At 40.1% G+C, this 19152-nt stretch overlaps 1 protein-coding gene across 1 annotated transcript; it reads right to left on the bottom strand.

Annotated features, from left to right (window-relative positions):
• Window positions 1-390: 390 nt before the first annotated feature.
• Window positions 391-18528, bottom strand: gnrhr4 (gonadotropin releasing hormone receptor 4). Its single transcript, XM_085282107.1, has 3 exons — window positions 17761-18528; window positions 4225-4429; window positions 391-1479 (listed from the first exon to the last, which is right to left on the bottom strand). Exons 1-3 carry the CDS (start codon window positions 18274-18276, stop codon window positions 1016-1018), a joined length of 1185 nt encoding a protein of 394 aa, XP_085138233.1. The 5' UTR covers window positions 18277-18528; the 3' UTR covers window positions 391-1015.
• Window positions 18529-19152: the final 624 nt, after the last annotated feature.

Below are 19152 nucleotides of genomic sequence, written 5' to 3'. Positions count from 1 at the left end.
AACATCATACAGCATGACCAGCCTGCCAGTCGGGCATTGATGATCTGAGAGAGAAATATCTTTGATATCTTTGTGGGGGATAAAAAAAGAGCAACGATCTGTGACCACCTGCAAAATCTTCTGTTGTTGTTTATAGTTAACCTGTTGTTTCCTCTCTGTTGCACCTTTTGTGTCTTTCATTTGCACCAAAGCTGTTGAAATTCCTAACTACACAGATTTATATCATAAGGTTTAACTGACTGTATGAATTCATTCTTAAATCTAAACAGAAGTTAATCAGTAGAAAATATAAGATTACAACAACTGGATTTGTAGTATTATTATTATTATTTTTAATCAGATGCACTGCATTGCTCTATTTTGATGACAGATGTACATTAAACTGGTGGGAAATCTCTTACTGTTTGTGAATTAACAAAGCAAAAAGCTGAAGTTTTTATTCAATAAATAAACACATAAATACATTCACATTACAACATCTTGCAGAACAGAAGCAGCACCATGCAAACATTTACTAATGACCACTATTTTGAGGGAGCAAAGGTTTATGTGATGTTTGATTTACTGATAACTTTTTAATACAAAGCTTCAAAATCCAGATATTTTCTTTAGCCTCAGTCACAGAAAGCAACACAGATACTAATACTAATGTGAAATATCCAAATGGCTCTCCTCAAAGATGTTTTTTAGAGCCTTCACTCGAGTCAGATTTTGGTGCAGCACATTAAACACAGAACTGATTTTGGACATGCAGTCAGTATCAACAACATGCTGCATAGGCTCACATTTAATACATTTAATTTGTCTGTACTGAGTCACCCTCAGCCAATGTGGCAGTGCTCTTTCAGATCATATAAGAGGCTTTCGATGTATTAAGTGTGAGAAACCACAGGATTATTGAACTCAAGGTAAGCTATAATACAACATCAATTATATCGGTGGAACATGAACAGATTTATAACACAAAAAGATTTCACTGAGAGAAACACATTCATTTATGGAATTATTTAAGCCATCATATCTTGCTGATTGACATGTCTGGGTTTGAGACATGCTTCATGATGTTGCTTTCTCTTACCACCTCTGTGCTTGCACTGTGAACATCTGAGGCAATCTGCCTGCGAGAGGACAGCCGACTCATTTGTACAAGGCGAGTGTTGTTTTCTAATTCAGTCCGTGCGTTTGAACTTTGACGGCATCTCCTCATACCCTTGTGAAAATGAATGGTAAACAGACCGTAGGTGATGGGATCTAGACAGGCATTGAAAAGGCCAAAAATAAACAGCATATGAGTCAGTGAATGCGAAACTGTCTTTTCCATTTTTTCAGGGAACAACCAATACCACAATCCAAGCAGATAGTACGGGGTCCAGCAGATGATGAATGACGTCACAATGACAATGCTCATTTTAAGAGTTCTCATCCGAGCTTTAGGGATGTTATTGTGGGATCGGCGTAGATGAACATCTCTTGACAGGACTGGAAGAAAAGAAAGCACCACGTCCGTTACTCCATGTCTCCCTGAAAATATACATTCATGTGAAGAAAAGCCTGTTCACAGCACTCTATGCACCCTTACTGCAATCCATAGGAATGATTCACTTGATTAAGTATTCATCAGCAAGTGTAAGCACCTCTGTTAAAGCAAAAAAATTGGTAGAGGTTTTGGACTGGAGCATTTAGATTTCTATTCACATGATGCAAAATCTTCCCAGCGGTGGACATATCATCAAAGTCACCGCAAGGTCGACTGTACAGCAGCTCAAGAGCTACATCTAAAGACTCTACAGGTCTCAGTTAGCATGTTACGTTATGATGAATATGATCCCTTTTGGAAGGACTGCCAAGAAAAAGCCTCTGCTCACTGAGAACAACATGGCAGCACAGCTTAAGCTTGCAATGTGAACAAACCACAAGACTTGGAGCCAAAAGTGGAAATGTTTGGCCATGATTCACAGTGCCACATTTGGAGAAAACAAAACACAATCAGCACAAACACCTCATACCAGCTGTTAGTGGTGGTGGACAGGGGAGGATTTGGGCTGGTTTTGCTGGCACAGCACCTGTGGAACCTTGAAAACATTGAGCCAAACATGCAACAGGACTTTGGGACTCAATTACTAATATTCTCATGGAAATCTACATAAAAAATCTGTTGGAAGGCAAAATTACTGTCGAACTTATGAAACGGGCATATTTTGTTCCCACCACTATGCGTATGTTAGAAGATCAGAATCATTCAGAACCAGCAGCTTTGCGCAATCGCCACTGCTCAGTACCTGTTTCTCTATATAATTAAATATTTTAACCTTGAGGTGAAGCAGAAAAATCAGTCAAGATGTTGTAAGAGAGAAGCCTCAGTCAGTGTTTTGAACCCATTGAGATGGGGTTGGCAGCTTCTGCAGGCAATGCCTAACCGTTGCTATGGGGTTTGGTAGGTGGAAAGCCTACAATTTGGTGATGCAACGATTACGGACTTGATTGGTTGTTGTTTTGGTTATTGCAACAGGTAGAACAATTTGACAAACCACGGGTTTGTATTTATGGGAGGGGGTGTTATGGCCCTATTAGGGCCTCCTCCTGAAGTTGCCTGTGTTGGGCATCTCTCCTGCCTTAGTGCCACCTTTTTCTTTTGTACAGCTGACTCACATCAGCAATTAAAGGTATTTAAGGGCAGAGAAAGGTGAGCTCTGGTGGCAGAGTGTCATGTGAGTGGTTGCAGCTAGTGAGCTGTGTGTTTGCGTGTTTTCAGCTAGTGAGATTGTTTTGTTTTGTGATTGTTTGCTCCTGCTTGGTGGAGATGAGTGTGTTTGTTTGCTAACCCTTTTTTGACTTGCTTTTCAGTTTACTGACCGACGCTTGAGTTTTGTTTTGTTTCTTTAAATGGCTTGTCCGTCTCTTTTAGTTGAGTTATTAATAGAAAGTTATTAATAAAACTCTTTCATTTAACCATTTTGCCAATTTGTCTCCTTTTTCTGATCCGGACACCTTTTGTTACTTTCCCTCATCGCCTGGACCCTTTTAGGGGAACATAACAACCTCTAAGGCATGAAATGAGTAGAAAGTCTGAATGTAGAAAGTTGAATAATAGAGTCTGAGGTGCAAGGAAGAAGCCAGAAGAAGCTTAGTTTTGTGTTTCCATGGAGTGACGAAAATATAAATAAAAAAGCAAGACTGAAACTAAAATAACAGGAGTACTCAATATAATTTCCTCTGAGACATTTACTGTGCCTCAAGCAAAAAAATGTTTGGAATTAAAGTTGGTATGAAAAATACTAACAGAGTACAAGAAAAAGTAGAAAAGGACAAAGTGGAGGACAAGGACCAGTAAGCCTAATCTGTCAGCTCCACATGAGAAACTCACTGCAATGAATAAAATAAATCCTCATTCTCAAGAATCCATTTTCGGTACCAAGAAATTATACTGTAAGTGACGACATATGATAATAATAGAAGCTATTTTAAATGACTAATAAGAACATTTAACATAAGGTGATATAAGAGATAATGGAACAAGTTTGAACTCACAGACGGATTAGGGCCACGACTGCAGTGATGCTGCTGCACAGGTCTGTTGTGGAGATGACAGATCTCCAACATCACCTATGGTCATGAGCTTTGGGTACTAACTGATACAAGCGGCGGAAATAAGCTTTTTTCAAAGGGTGGCTGTGCTTTCCCTTAGCAGCAGTATGTTATTTTCTTTATATACCTTTTTTTTGTAATTCTGAGCATTTTGTGGCTCAAGGAGGTTTTTACAACTGTAAACAATGACCAAAAAAGCATAATAATAATTTTAATTATTATTGTTATTATTAGTAGGCCTATTTAACCATGCTGTCATTTGTTCTTATGCATGGTTGAAGGGATTTCTGAATTTGTTCCTAAAATATGAACAAATTCAGGTATAAAAATACATTTTGGATTTGTGTGTGAAACATTCGTATTCCTCAACCTAAGTGAAATGCTGTGGCGGGACCTTAAGAGAACTTTGTATAAACAAATGCCTACAAAACCTGAATGACCTGAAGTAACATTTCATAAGTAAAGAAGAGTGGGCTAAAGTTCCTCCAAAATAATGTGAGAGAAAATCGTACAGAAAAGTTATTACTTAGGTTACTGCTGCTAAAAAATGACTGAGTAGACCTGACTACTGAGTCAGGTCTACTTTCTTTTTCACGACTGTTTTTTGAAGCCTTCGAAAAAATAAAAGTAAACACTCACAGTTATTCCGAGCCATGCGGCTGGATATCTCAATGAGGATTCGTGTGTAGCAGAAGATCATGATGGCCAAAGGTAGAAGGAAGAGGCACACAAACGTGAACATGTTGTAAAGGGTCTCCTGCCAGCGCTGGACAAAACTGCCATGGGTGGTGCACTGGGTGAACTTCTCTGGCACCGTGATGGTCACATTGCGAAATATAAACATCTGGATAAAAAGAGACGAGAAAAGTTCTACTGAGCGACGGCACTGCATCCTCGTGATCTATCCTGTAGTCAAGAATGAAAGAACTTTTTAATTCAAGATTAGAAAAATTCCTTGAAAAACATCAAATAATAAATGTTGGTCAGTATGGTTTCAGAACGCAAAGAACCACTTCAATGGCGATAATTGAGGCAGTAGAAGAAATTACTGATACACTGGATAAAAATAAATATGCAGTTGGTATTTTTGTTGACCTCAAAAAGGCCTTCGACACAATCAATCACTCAATTTTACTGGATAAATTGGAAAGATATGGTATTCGAGGGAAAGCTGGTAACTGGTTAAAAAGTTACCTAACAGGTCGGGAACAATATGTTAGCATAGGGCATTACCATTCAGAGAAACTTGGTATTACATGTGGTGTTCCCCAAGGGTCAGTGTTGGGACCAAAACTTTTCAATGTATACATAAATGATATTTTTGATGTTTCTCAAGTACTTAAACTCATACTGTTCGCAGATGACACCAACATATTTTTCAGTAGCGATGATTATACTGATCTTGTAATGACTGTAAACAGGGAGCTAAAATTAATAAAAAAATGGATGGACATAAATAAATTATCATTAAATATAAATAAAACTAAAGCAATGTTTTTTGGTAATTTAAAATATAATATAGAATTACCAATTATCATTGAAGGTGTACCAATTGATAATGTGAGTGAAAACAAATTTTTGGGAGTTATAATTGATAACAAAATTTCATGGAAACCCCACGTCAGACACATAAAAACCAAAATTTCCAGAAGCCTCGCAGTTTTGAACAAAGTGAAACAATTCCTTGATAAAGATGCACTTCGTACTCTGTACTGTACCCTGGTTCTTCCATATCTTACATATTGTGTGGAAGTGTGGGGAAATACATATAAAAATACAACTAATCCATTAGTCACAGTACAGAAACGAGCACTGCGTATTATTCACAAGGCTGGTTATCTAGATCATACTCACAAATTCTTTCTTCAGGCAAAGTTACTTAAATTCCAGGATCTGGTTGTATAAAGCTTTTACTAAACTTTTACCGGCAAATTTACAAACTAGATTTGAAATTCGAGAAAAGGTTTATAATGTGAGAGGCTTTGGAGAATTCAAATTACCCAGAACTCGAACAACCCGTAAAGGTTTTCGTGTGTCTGTATGTGGTGTGAAAATCTGGAACAGTCTGAGTTTACAATTGAAACAATGCAAAAATATTCATAGATTTAAATTTCTCTACAAACAGTTGGTCTGGTCACAGTATACTCAATGATGGGTTTTAGTGTGCTCTGTAATGTCTGTTCTCTTACCATTGCTGGTATGGATTCCAAAATAAAAAATAAAAAATAAAGTGTGCGTATGTATGTACATATATGTACTTGTGTGTGTAGATATATATGTATGTATATGTATGTGTGTCTGTTACTTGTAGTTATTACTGCCTGTTACCTGTGGTAATGCAATTTATAATTTATATATTCTGTATTCAGTTATGAAGGCTCTAATTGTTGGTTGCGAGCTGCCGCTTAGATGCTTGTATCTGCCCGGGGCTGTTGATGGGTCTGTATGCAATGATGGGCGTAGCTGCGGGAAGTTTATTGTTTTTTTTTGTTGATGAGTGAGTATAGGGGTGGGATTTAATAAGTTTTCTTCGTCCCACTCCTTTTTCAGGCAAGTTTTGTTTTTTGTTTTGTGTATTTTATGTTCAATATAGGTATTTGTTGTGCCTGAAAATGAATAAATAAATGAATGAATGAATGAATGTAAGTGGATCATGAATATTTAGTGATCAGTTAATCTAATAAGAAAGTAAAACTGAACACAGTGATATTTTACCATATGCTTGCATAGAATAACACTTAAAGGTGTTTTCTGATCAAATGCTTGGGTCTGAAAATGCTTGGTTAAGGCCTCGTCTTTCATCCTGGGATTGACACTTTGCTGAAGTTAGCAAAGGATACTGGTTTTCTTTAAAACCCTTCAACTGGAAATGCTTTAGAAATTCATGGAGGTGGTCTGGGCATTACAGTCTCTGCCATATACTGTAAAAACATCTGAGAGATAATTGTGAATAAACACAATTTCTTCTTTTTTTTGTCTGTTAAAATCATTTTTGTCTGTTTTACTGTCTTTACAGATCCTCTAATCGATATTGAATCCACAGCCAGCAAGCGAAATGTTCATTCTGACACATTTTAAGGCAGTTGGACCTCGTCAATAATTGTTGTCTGAAAATCTGTGAATAAGAGCAACAAGTGTGAGTACCTGTATAGTATAGCTGTTTATTACATCCCCCACTCAAGCAAAGTATCCCCAGTTCAGTTCTGGGAGAAGCCACAAATCTCTTTGGGCATGTGGTGCCAAAGGCTGCCAAATCAAACATGTGCAGCTTCCCTTTGGGGTGACTCCCTATCAATGAGGGAGAAGCTGAAAGTAGGGATTTCCAGACTGGTTAAAAAGATCCTAGCTACAGTACCAGGAAGAGAGTAAAAAATAGGGATCATCCAATAATTTTAGGGTTAAGGCTGCACTTCTGGCCCTTTATGTTTACATGTCAAGGTATCCTTAAGCAAGGAAGAGACTCCCAGTTGCTACTGATAGACAGGTCATTACTTTGAGTGCATTATTATAACTCATAACTCATAATTCACAATATAATTGCAATCCATTTAATACTTCCATACAAAGAGAAATGATGATTGCTTTCACAATAGAACAGTTTTAAAAAACTGTTAACTTAGACGTGCATTACTTTAGCAGATATTATTTCTGTTTAAGATTCAGCACTCTATTCATTACATGATAGTCCTCAATGTCTTGCTGGAATATACCTGATGAAAGTAAAGCACCAAGTAATCGAACGTGCTGCTTTTGCTGCTGGGCTGCAGTGCAATTACTTGAGGGCTGCTGTGGCTCAGGTGGTAGAGGGTTATCCACTAATGACAGAAGTCAGTGAGATTTTGATGCCCTCGAACCAAGCTTTTAGAAAAACATGTTGCTGGAAAACACGCTCAAAATTAGGACTTGTTTTCTGAAGAACAAAAACACTTTTCAGCTTCAGAATGTAATATTTGTTGTTGTCCTATATCAACTTAAAAAGAAATATTTGCATTCTGTTTGGAAAGCTTAGTTCCAAATCTGAACTCATAATATGTTGCTGTTTTTACGTTAAAAAATTAAAAAACAATTTTATGTTTCACAATCTGAATGCTTCTAGTTTTCAAATCTGCTTTATTATGTGTTCATGAAGATACACAAATAGACAGTCACAGTGTTTCTAGGGAAAGTCAAACCTCGGGGCTCAAGCATTTAGTTTGGATTTGAAGATTCTGTGGGAAGAGAAAAGAAACAAACAGCAGCAGAATTGCTCCTGCAATTTTGCTAAAACATAAACTGGAGTTTGTTGGCGGCTCTCACATAAATGAGAAACGTGTTGTAAATTGGTAAATGCATGCATTTTCTTCCCAGGTATGAATAGGCACGTGTGAGCAAGACACTTTTGCTATTAAAAATCGTACCATGAATGAGCCCAATCGAATTTATACACTTTTCATGGAAAAGTGTATAAAGTCATGTTTCTGTTGAATGTTTATCAGTGTGGGACCCCAGTAAGATTCCCACCTGTACTAGAAGAGCTACCATCTGGCTCCCTTCCACACTTTCACTTCCAGTTTGGCTCTCAAAGGCTACGTGGAAGAACCTCCCCGCTCCTCACCCAACATTTATACTGGTGAGAGAGCTCCTGACATTTTTCAGAGCAAAAGTGGAGCAGGGTATTAATTAGAGAATGTGCTCATAATATAACAGTATGAGGCTGAAGGCGATGTCATTGCTATTGATGTTTTAAAGCGACGTAGACATCGCTTCAACAAATTGGTAAGGGGAGAAATAAAATGCCGTTGGCAGAATTTCAGTGGAACATCCAGTAAAAACGTTTAACCAGCAGTCTCTCTGGTTTTCAAGCTTAAATTGCTGAATGAAGTGCAACCTTATCTGTAATACAGTATATGCATATAACAAACTGTCCTTTTATATCACCTCCTAGCATTGGGATATATGTACAGTATATTAGTTTACATGCTGACTTTCAGTATGAGGCATTGGGAGATTTGTTAGTGTGACCTTACCCAGCAGAGAAATGATCATTTCACCTCTGGTAACTAAAGATCACACTGCTCTTTTGATACAAAGCTGGGGAAAAAAAGTGAAGATATGCACACCCTGCATACCATCTATAAATTTTAGTATAATTCATGCATCCATAAAGTATTCTGGGTTTAATCTTGTTCTGATTGTTTTCTGATGAAATCGTGGGACTCGAGCATGCACGACTGCATTAACATTTGCTGTTCTCTTTTGATCTGTGAAGAGTTCGAAATAATCAAGAGAGGTTTTTTTTTCCTTTTTTCTTGGTTTTCAGCGGAAGAGGTTTTGAGAGGTCATGGACTTTGGTTACTCGGTGTTGTGCATTATGTGTACAGCGAACAAATTTGAGGGAAGAAAACTGAGAGCTTTAAGTTATTCGCTAATATATATTCTGTGTAATAAGTCACTGAAAAAAATGCATTGCACTTGCAACATAAATATCTTTGTGTGTAACATACACTCACCAGCCAGTTTGTTAAGGTATACCTTGCTAGTACTGGGTTGGACTGCCCTTTTTGCCTTCAGAACTGCCATAATGCATAATAAGATGCTGGAAACATTCCTCAGAGATTCTGGTCCATACTGACATGATAGCATCACGCAGTTACTGCAGCTATGTCGATATGAATCTCCAATTTCACAACATTCCAAAGGCGCTCTATTAGATTCAGGTCTGGTAACTTTGGCCATTTGAAAACAGTGAACACGTTTTTATGTTCAAGAAAGCAATTTGAAATGATTTGAGCTTCATGACATTGTGTTTTATCCTTCTGGAAATAGTCACTGGAAAATGGGTACACTGCGATCATAAAGGGATGGGCATGGTCAGTAAAGAAAATCAAGCAGGGCTGAAAGTGTGCCAATAAGAAGAAGATATCTCCCACACTATTACACCACCACCAGGACTCTAAACTATTGATACAGTACAAGACAAGAAGGATCCGTGGTTTCATGCTGGGGTGGAAATTGAGACTCATCTGACCAGGCAAAGTTTTTAGAATCTGGTCCATCTAACTATCTAATCGTCAATATTTGTCCTGCCCACATATGTAGATCTCTAATTGGAGCACAACATTTGTAAAGTCTGATTACAACAGATTTACAATAAACAGCATATATGGACAAATTTGCATTTTATGGCTGAAAAAGTCCACCTAAGAAACAGAGAGAGGAATGACAATGTCTGGCAGTGAAGCGAGGACAAGACAACAGAATATATAGGAATATGCAGAAGAGTGCAGAGGATTGATGTGGCGTTCCTGCTGGATCTTCCTGTTACAATGCAAGAGAGAGCATTAGAGGGGAGGTTAATAAGAATCTGTGGCCCAAAGGAGCCACAAGATAGCCAGTGATTCACAGCACAGTACCTCTGTCCTTAGAAGACTCATGTTTACCTCCTGCGGTATCTGATTTTTGATGCTGCTAGTTTACATGTTTTGTTCTGAGCAGTTTTAAATGTTTTTTTTGTTTTGTTTTTGCTGTTGTAACTGTAGTTTCCTCCATTGTATGATCCTTGAAGGACACATTTCCCCTAAGAACTTTAAGTGGTCTTTTTTTCTTTTTTAAGTAGAATGTAAAATCTTGTCCTTTTGAAATGGACATCTCATTCAGTTGGCTACAAAAAAGCATTGAGATGTTTAAAAGAAATTATTCTGGTATAATAAGCGTTCAGGATTGTCTGTCATTCTGACAAAAATCTTTATTTGTATTTTACCACTTGAGTTTAAACAGTGGCAGAAGAATTTGTAATTTTGGTAGAAATGATTTATTCTTTGACACAAAAGTTTCAAGTGTGTTACAACCTTTTAGCATTTTGTTTTATATGAGCTGTTTTAAGAAACTTATATTCAATTAATGTATGTTTCAAGTAAGATTTATAGATAGAAAAAAAAAACGTAAACAAAAGAAGCAACACAAAAAGGGAAAGAAATATTACAAAAAGGGAAGCGCAGAAACAATATTAAACAGTTACTTCTATTTTTAATGTGGGGGACTTGCTAGGACATCCTATTAAATTATTTTATGCTGCATTGCGTTTTTTCATAATTTTAAGAAAATCAGGACACACATGCTGATTTGATTCCCAAACTCATGAAATATTCCTTAAAGACATATATAAGTCTAAAATTAGTCTCCAGGGCACAGTAATGATCAAAGCTAAAAAGTGAGCTGATAACACTGTAATAAACGTAATATTTTACATATACAACTTGCAAATAATTTTCCTGCAGTATATAATGTGTTACAGTGTGTCAAACTCTCCGCCTAAAGATGGGTTTCTTATGCATATTCCTGCTTTATAAAATTACACCTGTGTGTAACATTAAAGATAAATACCCCGGAGTACCTGAAAATCAGCCCAATCAGACATTATTGAAAGTGGCCAATGACCACAGGGGTATGTGAAAATGGGAAAACCTCGGTCCATCCATGCACCCATCCTTTTATATAACTACTTATTCAGCAGTTGTGTGTGGCTGTTGTCTGTGCCAGCAGGGCAAAAAGCATGGTACACCCTGGACAGGCTGTCAGCAAAAAATCCTGTGTGGCCAGTGAATTTCTTAATCTGGTTTTTGCTCCTATAGCCATAGACTTTATAAAAGAAGAATGTAGTCACCATTTGATTTGGTCATTTGGTCAGTAGGATCCCAATTTGAAGCTTCAAACTGAGTGTGTTCAATATCACCATTTTGGTGTTTTGTAGGGGTGCAACAATACACAAAATTCTCGGTTCGGTTCGATACTTTGGTGTCACGGTTCGATATTTTTTCGATACAAAAAAATGTTCATGCTTTTTTAATTTGTCATTTATTAAAATTACAAATATATATTTTAACTCAAAAGTACAGTTTTTAAATTTAATGTTGCTAAAACAACAAAGGGATAAAATAATAAATCTATCTGATCGAGAAATCACTCATCTTTGGAAAAGAGAGTTTATTACAGAGAAATGGATCTTTCCGTTTTCGAGTTTTGGATATGATTTTGGAGTATATCTTCGCAGTAGCGATTGACCGCAAAGTAAAGCTACCGGAAATGTACAACCCCACATCCAGTCTCAAACCAGGAAGTTATTATTTTCTCGTGCACGGGGTCAATTCTCAGCAGCATATTAAACATATCAGGTCCCCATAAGGAGAATCATGCTGGGAAAAGGGGGGAGGGGCGGTAGTTACACTCACAGTAGCACAGGAACAGAGCAGGAGGGAGAGAGAGAGAGAAAGAGAGCCAGGGACAACAAGGTCACATTAGAAAGGTATAGTAATCATCCACAACTATTTTCAGTTGCAGATGATAAAGGGTTCAGAAAGTTTATTCATGCAGGTCCGTATGACAGAGAATATGCATCTTCTTTATGTTTTCATATTTTAATTTATATTTAATTGTGTTGTGGTTTGCAGTGTTTTGTGTTGTTTCGCTTTAAATTTGTAAAAGGAAAAAGCTGAAAATCTAAATAGTTAAAAGTTGAAATGTGAATAGTTGATTTTTCTATTATATGATTTATTTATTACATTTTATGTGGAGTGAATAAATAAAAGTATATTTACGGTGGCCCCTACAGACAAAGCACATACAAACTTCAAATCATGTACAAACCCTGAAGCACGTACAAACCCTGAAGCACGTACAAACTCCAAAACACGTACAAGCTCCAAAACACGTAAAAACTCAGAAGCACATAAAAACTCAAAACACGTACAAAAGACAACACAAGTGCTCCAGGATGCTAGGGGCAGTGTTGAGCTTTTGTTACCTAGTGGCTACACAAGCCAGCAAGTACCAACGACCGGATTTGGTGTGTGGTAATAACAGGTAAATGAACTTTTTTTTAAATTTATTATTTGACTATATATGACTGCTTGTGTATAAATACACAATATAAATTGTGTAATTTAAGTGATCTAGGTAGCTCTGTTTTGGAAGTTCAGTTCATGCTAGAAATGTGTTTTGGAGTTTGTATGTGCTTCAAATTCAAAAATTCAAATTCAAATTTTATTTGTCACGTACACAGTCATACACAGTACGATATGTAGTGAAATGCTTGGACAACTGCTCGTGACCTAAAGAAAACAAAAAAGGAAAGGCTATGAATAAGATAGGAAATAAATATGCAAAATTAAAAAGGGTAAATTTAACTAGGAAGGAATAAAATATAAATTAAGGTTAAAAATGAAATAACTGTACAACACAAATTAGAATGAAGGGTAAATTTAACTGGGAAGAATAAGATAAAATATATAAAGTTGAAAATAAAATAACTGTACAACAAAATACACAATACACAATATAGAACTATATAAGAATGTATGAAGAAATCTAAATATAAATAAATATATACACAATAACAGCAGCTGTACAAGTATTAACTGGAAATGAAGAATATAGTGACCAGTGTTGTGCAAAAACAATGTCCAGAAAGTCCAGTGTGTGTGTAAGAACCATATGTGTGGGTCAGTACTGTGTGGTGGTGTGATTGAGAGACCGTATCGCCTGCGGGAAGAAGCTCCTCCTCAGTCTCTCTGTGTTGGTCTTCAGGGAGCGGAATCGCTTTCCTGACCTCAACAGAGAGAACAGTCCATTGTTGGGATGGCTGAGGTCCTTCACGATCTTCCTGGCCTTGGTCCAGCACCGCCTGCTGTAGATTGAGTGCAGGTCAGGGAGCTCGGAGCGGATGGTGCGCTCAGCTGACCGCACAACCCTCTGTAGAGCTCGTCTGTCCTGCATGGTGCTGTTCCCGAACCAGGTTAAGATGTTTCCCGCCAGGATGCTCTCTATGGTGCACGAGTAAAAGTTCCTGAGCACCTTGGAGGGCAGTTGGAAGTCTCTCAAGCGTCTGAGGTGGTAGAGACGCTGTCGGGCCTTTTTCACCACGGTGTTGATGTGACAGGACCATGACAGGTCCTGCGTGATGTGAACTCCGAGGTATTTGAAGCTGTCCACTCTCTCCACTGGGCACTCGTTGATGACGGGGGTCTGGTAGTTCCTCTCCTGCTTAGTGCTGAAGTCCACTATCAGCTCCTTTGTCTTACTGACGTTTAGAAGGAGGTTGTTCCTCTGGCACCAGTTCTCCAGATTCCTAATCTCCTTCAGGTAGGCCGTCTCGTTGTTATCAGAGATCAGGCCCACCACGACGGTGTCGTCAGCAAACTTGATGATGGTGGTGGAGCTGGTAGTGGCCACACAGTCATATGTGTACAAAGAGTACAGCAGGGGGCTCAGAACACACCCCTGGGGGGCTCCAGTGCTGAGAGTGGTGGAGGCTGAGACATGTCCGCCCATCCTTACTGCCTGTGGTCTGCCAGTTAGGAAGTTGGAGATCCACTGACACATAGATGAGCTGAGTCCCAGATGCTCCAGCTTGGTGGTGAGTGTGGAGGGAATTATGGTATTAAATGCAGAGCTGTAGTCTATGAAGAGCATTTTAACATAATTCCCCCTTCTAGTGTCCAAGTGAGTGAGTGATGTGTGGAGGAGATGAGAGATGGCATCGTCTGTGGAACGATTTGGACGGTAAGCGAACTGTAGTGGGTCCAGTGTGTCTGGTAGTGAAGAAATGATGAAGTCTCTGACCAGGCGTTCAAAGCACTTCATCACTACTGAGGTGAGGGCTACAGGGCGATAGTCATTGAGAGAAGCAGGGTGGGGTTTCTTCGGGACAGGAACAATGATGGACTCTTTGAAGCATGTGGGGATCACCGACTGAGATAAAGAGATGTTGAATATCTCAGTGAACACAGGAGCTAGCTGGTATGCGCAGTCTCTTAGGATACGACCTGGGATGCCGTCTGGTCCTGCTGCTTTCCTGGTGTTCACTCTCTTGAAGGCTCTCCTTACTTCATGCTCGGAGATGACGAGCACGTTTCCGGTGCTGGCAGTATCTTCCTGTCTGCAGCCGTTAGCGCCGCTAACACTAGCATTGTTGGAGACCTTAGCTGCAGCCTCGAAGCGAGCATAGAAAGTGTTCAGCTCGTCTGCCAGAGTCACGGCCGCGTTCGTCATACCGGTTGTTGGTGCTTTATAGTCCGTTATTGTCCTTAGTCCCCGCCACAGGCTCCTAGAGTCACTCTGTTGGAGTTGTGACTCTAGTTTCCTCCCGTAGCGCTGCTTCGCCTCTTTCACCGCCCTCCGCACGTTATATGACGAGGCTTTGTACGGGTCCATGTCCCCCGTCATGAGTCCCGTGTTGTAGGCAGCGGTGCGGGATCTCAGAGCGTCGCGGATGGTTTTATCCACCCACGGCTTCTGGTTGGGAAACGTTGTGATAGTCTTTGTCTCCACGGTATCATCCGCTAGTTTCCCGATGAATCCCACAACCGCTTCCGTAAACACGTTGACGTCATCGTCGGAGCTGTTTCTGAACATGCCCCAGTCTGCGTCATCGAGTGCGTCCTGTAACGCGGCCACCGATTGATCCGTCCAGCGCGCGACCTTCCTCTGAACCGGAACTTCCTGTTTCAGCCTTTGTTTGTATTTTGGCATGAGGAAGATGGCGGCGTGATCAGATTTGCCAAACGGGGGGCGGGATTGTGCCTTGTAGCCGTCCTTGACCGTAGTGTAGCAGTGGTCCAGTGTCCTTTCACCCCTGGTGGGGCAGGTGATGTGTTGACAAAAGTTCGGCGCTGCGCGTTTGAGGTTGGCGCTATTAAAGTCCCCCGTCACAATAAGCGCAGCGTCCCGGTGTTGTGTCTGGTGCTGTGTGAGTGCCTCATGCAGCTCGCATAAGGCGGTGACCGTGTCCGCTTGTGGTGGAATATAAACGGCACTTACAATGACCGATGTAAATTCCCGAGGTAGATAAAAAGGACGACACATGATGGACAGTAGTTCCAGATTTGGTGTGCAGGAGCGTGTGAGAGGAACAACGTTCGCACTGTTGCACCAGTTGTTGTTCACCATTAAACACACACCGCCTCCCCTTGACTTCCCCGAGTCCCGTGTCCTGTCCATGCGGTGAACCGAGAAGAACTCGGCCGGCTGGATGGCGTGGTCCGGCACCGCTGGGTTCAGCCATGTCTCGGTGAAGCAGAGGAGATTGCAGTCCCGAATGTCTCTCTGGAACTTTATCCTGGCCCTGAGGTCGTCAAGCTTGTTCTCCAGTGACTGGACGTTGGCGAGCAGGATGCTAGGCAGAGGTGTGCGGTGTGCACGAGCTCTCAGCCTGTTCCTGACGCCGGCTCGCTTCCCTCTAGGCCGCCGCCGCTTCCCTTTGTTCTCCCTCGAGATCTCACTCGGCCAGCTCGGATCCGGAGTTAAAAACTTCGAATTGTGAGTACATTGTATACCAATAGAAACAAGAGTGTCACTGTCATACCTAATGTACCCAATGGTGATGATTTTGCCGATTTAGAAACGCTGAAAACTAACTTAAAAAACAAAGACAAAGAAAAAGTGGTCGGAGCAGTCGTGACGGCAGCCGACCTCACCGGCGCCATCTTTTGGAGTTTGTATGTGTTTTGTCTCTAGGGGCCACCGCATATATTTATATATAAACATATATAAATAAAACCACTTTTTTTTTTACATTAGTAATTCCTTTTGTGCATAATTTTATATTATTGTTAATAATTAATTAATTAAAGCAACAAAACAACCTGAAGAGCTGGTTCGGAGCCGAAAGAGCCGGCTCTTTTTAGTGATTCGAGCCGAAAGATCCGGTTCTCTAAAAAGAGCTGGAAATCCCATCACTAGTGTCAACACGTTAACTTGCAAACTGCGCTAATGCAGTAGTTCCCACCCATGTAATTGAGCATTGCGTGGCACATCCGACATACTGTTTTACTTTTGTCCATGAGGGGCTTACCTTCAGGGTCATACTTCACATGAAGACCAAAATAGTCCCAAAGGCCAGATCTGAATGAGGGTAGGGGAGGTTCAATTTGCCATGTTGCAACAAGCTTAGCTTCTGTCTTGCTAGCTTGTGCTACGCTCAGTGGAACTGCGCTCGACAGTGCAGCCTAGGCGGAGTAGTCGAACGCAGATCCACTGAGCTCTCAACACAGACAGCATCATCAGAAGGAAAGTTGATCAAATAAATTAAAAATGTTGTATTGTTCATACATATGCATACCGAACCAAAGCACTGTATCGAACGGTTCAATATTGATACGAGTATTGTTGCACCCCTAGTGTTTTGATATCAGATGTGAACAGAGAGAATCCTCTTTCCTGACACTTAGAATCTCGATAATTTACAAATGTACAAAAATGACTTTATTCTTTATTCAGTATGACCTGTGGCCTGCAGCTGACACCATAAAATCATCTGAAAAGTGTTTACTGAGGTCAAAGAGTAAAGGGGGCCACGAGAAAGAACAGCATCCACTTTTGACCTGAAACTGAACTTCAAGTAGGTCCCATGTGTGAGCACCTCTGCCACACTGGTTTGTGATAAGCACACTGAAAAGTGTGCAAATTGCATCCAATTTAGTCACATGAACACTGTGTATAACAAGTTATGTTGTGAATTCTTAAGTTCCTGCAGGCAACCTGATGAAGGTCCCCAGCCTCCTTTGTTATGCGCTAACTGAAGGGTAAGGGCATGGGGGGAGGTGGGGGGGGGGGGGCTTCATCAGTCTCACAAAGTTACCAGTCTGGCCTGCTGGACAGCATTGGAAAATGTGAGCTGTTTTTACATATTAAAAAAAATCATAAAACACATTGAATTTTATAGCTTTTCCGAATGATAAAGACCTGCACCATAGCCCTTCACACTACACCAAAGTAAATAACTAAGAGATAAACAATTTGTTTCTGAAAAAAGGGACAATTTCTGTCAATTAACAAAAAAATTCTGTTTTAAACTTAAAGGTCAGTCTGGCCAATGAGCAACTAGAGCTTTTTCCACATAGAAAAACTGAGATTTATTATTAAACTTCTTTTTCTCATACTAAAATATATGAGAGATCAAATGTGGAATATATTTTTTTAATCATTTATTTAGTTTATTTAGTCTAGAAATTAATGCAATTTATATTGAAACTCAAAAGTGTTTTCATGCGCTTGTATTTAGTTTACCCACGTGGTATTTTCAAATTTTACGATCAAAACTTGAATTTTGGGTTTAAATAAAATTTAAATAAAAATTAATTCACTTTTTTTTCCTCATTAAATTGCAAACTCACAGGGTAGCAACACCATGTCCTCTTTTACCTGAGGGAGTGAAAGGATGACACTCATGGTCCAGGCCACAGCCAACATGACTTTGCTCTTCCTTTTGGCCTCACTGATTCCCAGCGGATTGAGGATGGCGGACTGTCTATCCAAACTAATGACCACTGTCACAAAAGCGCAGGAATACATCGCCACCAGCTTCATGAACATCAGCAGCCTGCAGGCGACGTCCCCCGCCTGCCACTGCACCGTGATGTTCCACACCGCGTCCACCGGCATCACGATGAAAGTCACCAGCAGGTCGGCCACCGTGAGGTTCATGATGAGGATCCGGACGTGTGACTTGCGCCTGCCGCCGCTGCTGGCAGCCCACAGCACGGCCAAGTTGCACACAGCCGACACCGCGCACAGAGCGAAGGTGATGATGACTCTGACTTTGGCTGCTGTGGAGAAAGTGGGAAGCTCGAGCGCGTCTCCATCTGCACTCTTATTGCACGCTGAGGTGGGTCCCTGACAGCTGCCATTCACTGTTTGATCCGTCAGCTGGTGGTACATAGCCTGACGGAGATCGGACTGACTGGACCCAAAAACAAGATTAAAAGAGAAGAAAAGAAAAGTTAGAATGTGTATCTCTTCTCCTCCAACATCTCCAGCGCGGAACTGCAAGTCTGAAAGGGGAAAATAAAATAAAAAATCTTCATTCAACCTGATAATAAATGCAAAAGGTGTTGTGCCTTATGCATATGTGGCATTTTCTACCGAAGAATGTATGTCCAGCTTTAATTATATTGCCGAATTGCCTGCTGTGCGCAAACTATCAATAAAAAAATGGAAAGAATACACACAAAGAATGCAGAGGATATAGAAGAACATACAAAATAATTCAAAAAGAGGTAAAGAAAATGCAAAAGAAATAACAAATAAAATAACCGAGATGTAAACATTTCCTAAACTTCTAGTCTCATCCTTTAATTTCTCGCTGTTTCATACCTTCCCATCTTCCTGACGTTATTCCAAAGATAAAGAAAGTCAGGGGGGAATAAATCGGAATTAAACCAATTTATGACCCAGAAATAAACGACTTACCCGCCGTTACCAGTGATCGCTAAAAGAGAGCGTGTTACTGCAGTCACTGCAGCTGTTGCTTCAGACCGCTTCATTCGTCCGCTGTGCAAAATAACAACCAACGCCGTCACTCGGGTTAACCATTCACGAACCGGTGCCGCTCCTAATGTTAGATCTGGAGGAAGACAGACGAATTATTCGGCAAGCTGTGAGGGGGGCGGGGGGATGCTGCTGAGGAGAGTAAGCCTCCTTTACCCAGCTTTATTTTCACTGGAGAAACTTCATCATAACATGGATTTAATAATAATAATAGATACTTTATTGATCCCCATGGGGAAATTACTTGTTTTTCTCTGCATTTGACCC

The sequence above is a fragment of the Mchenga conophoros genome, linkage group LG7, assembly GCF_057382185.1.
Source record: "Mchenga conophoros isolate Kocher_MC1m ecotype Shallow Benthic linkage group LG7, M_conophoros_male_GT1.1, whole genome shotgun sequence".
Lineage (NCBI taxonomy): Eukaryota > Metazoa > Chordata > Actinopteri > Cichliformes > Cichlidae > Mchenga > Mchenga conophoros.
This window is presented reverse-complemented; position numbering and strand designations above follow the sequence as displayed.

Coding starts and splice junctions, on each gene's coding strand:
- gnrhr4 (XM_085282107.1), bottom strand. CDS start 18,276: ATGTACCACCAGCTGACGGATCAAACAGTGAATGGCAGCTGTCAGGGA. Junction 4,430..17,760: donor TCATCCTTTCACTCCCTCAG/GTAAAAGAGGAC, acceptor CTTTTTATCCAG/ATGTTTATATTTCGCAATGT. Junction 1,480..4,224: donor CCGCATGGCTCGGAATAACT/GTGAGTGTTTAC, acceptor CTTTTCTTCCAG/TCCTGTCAAGAGATGTTCAT.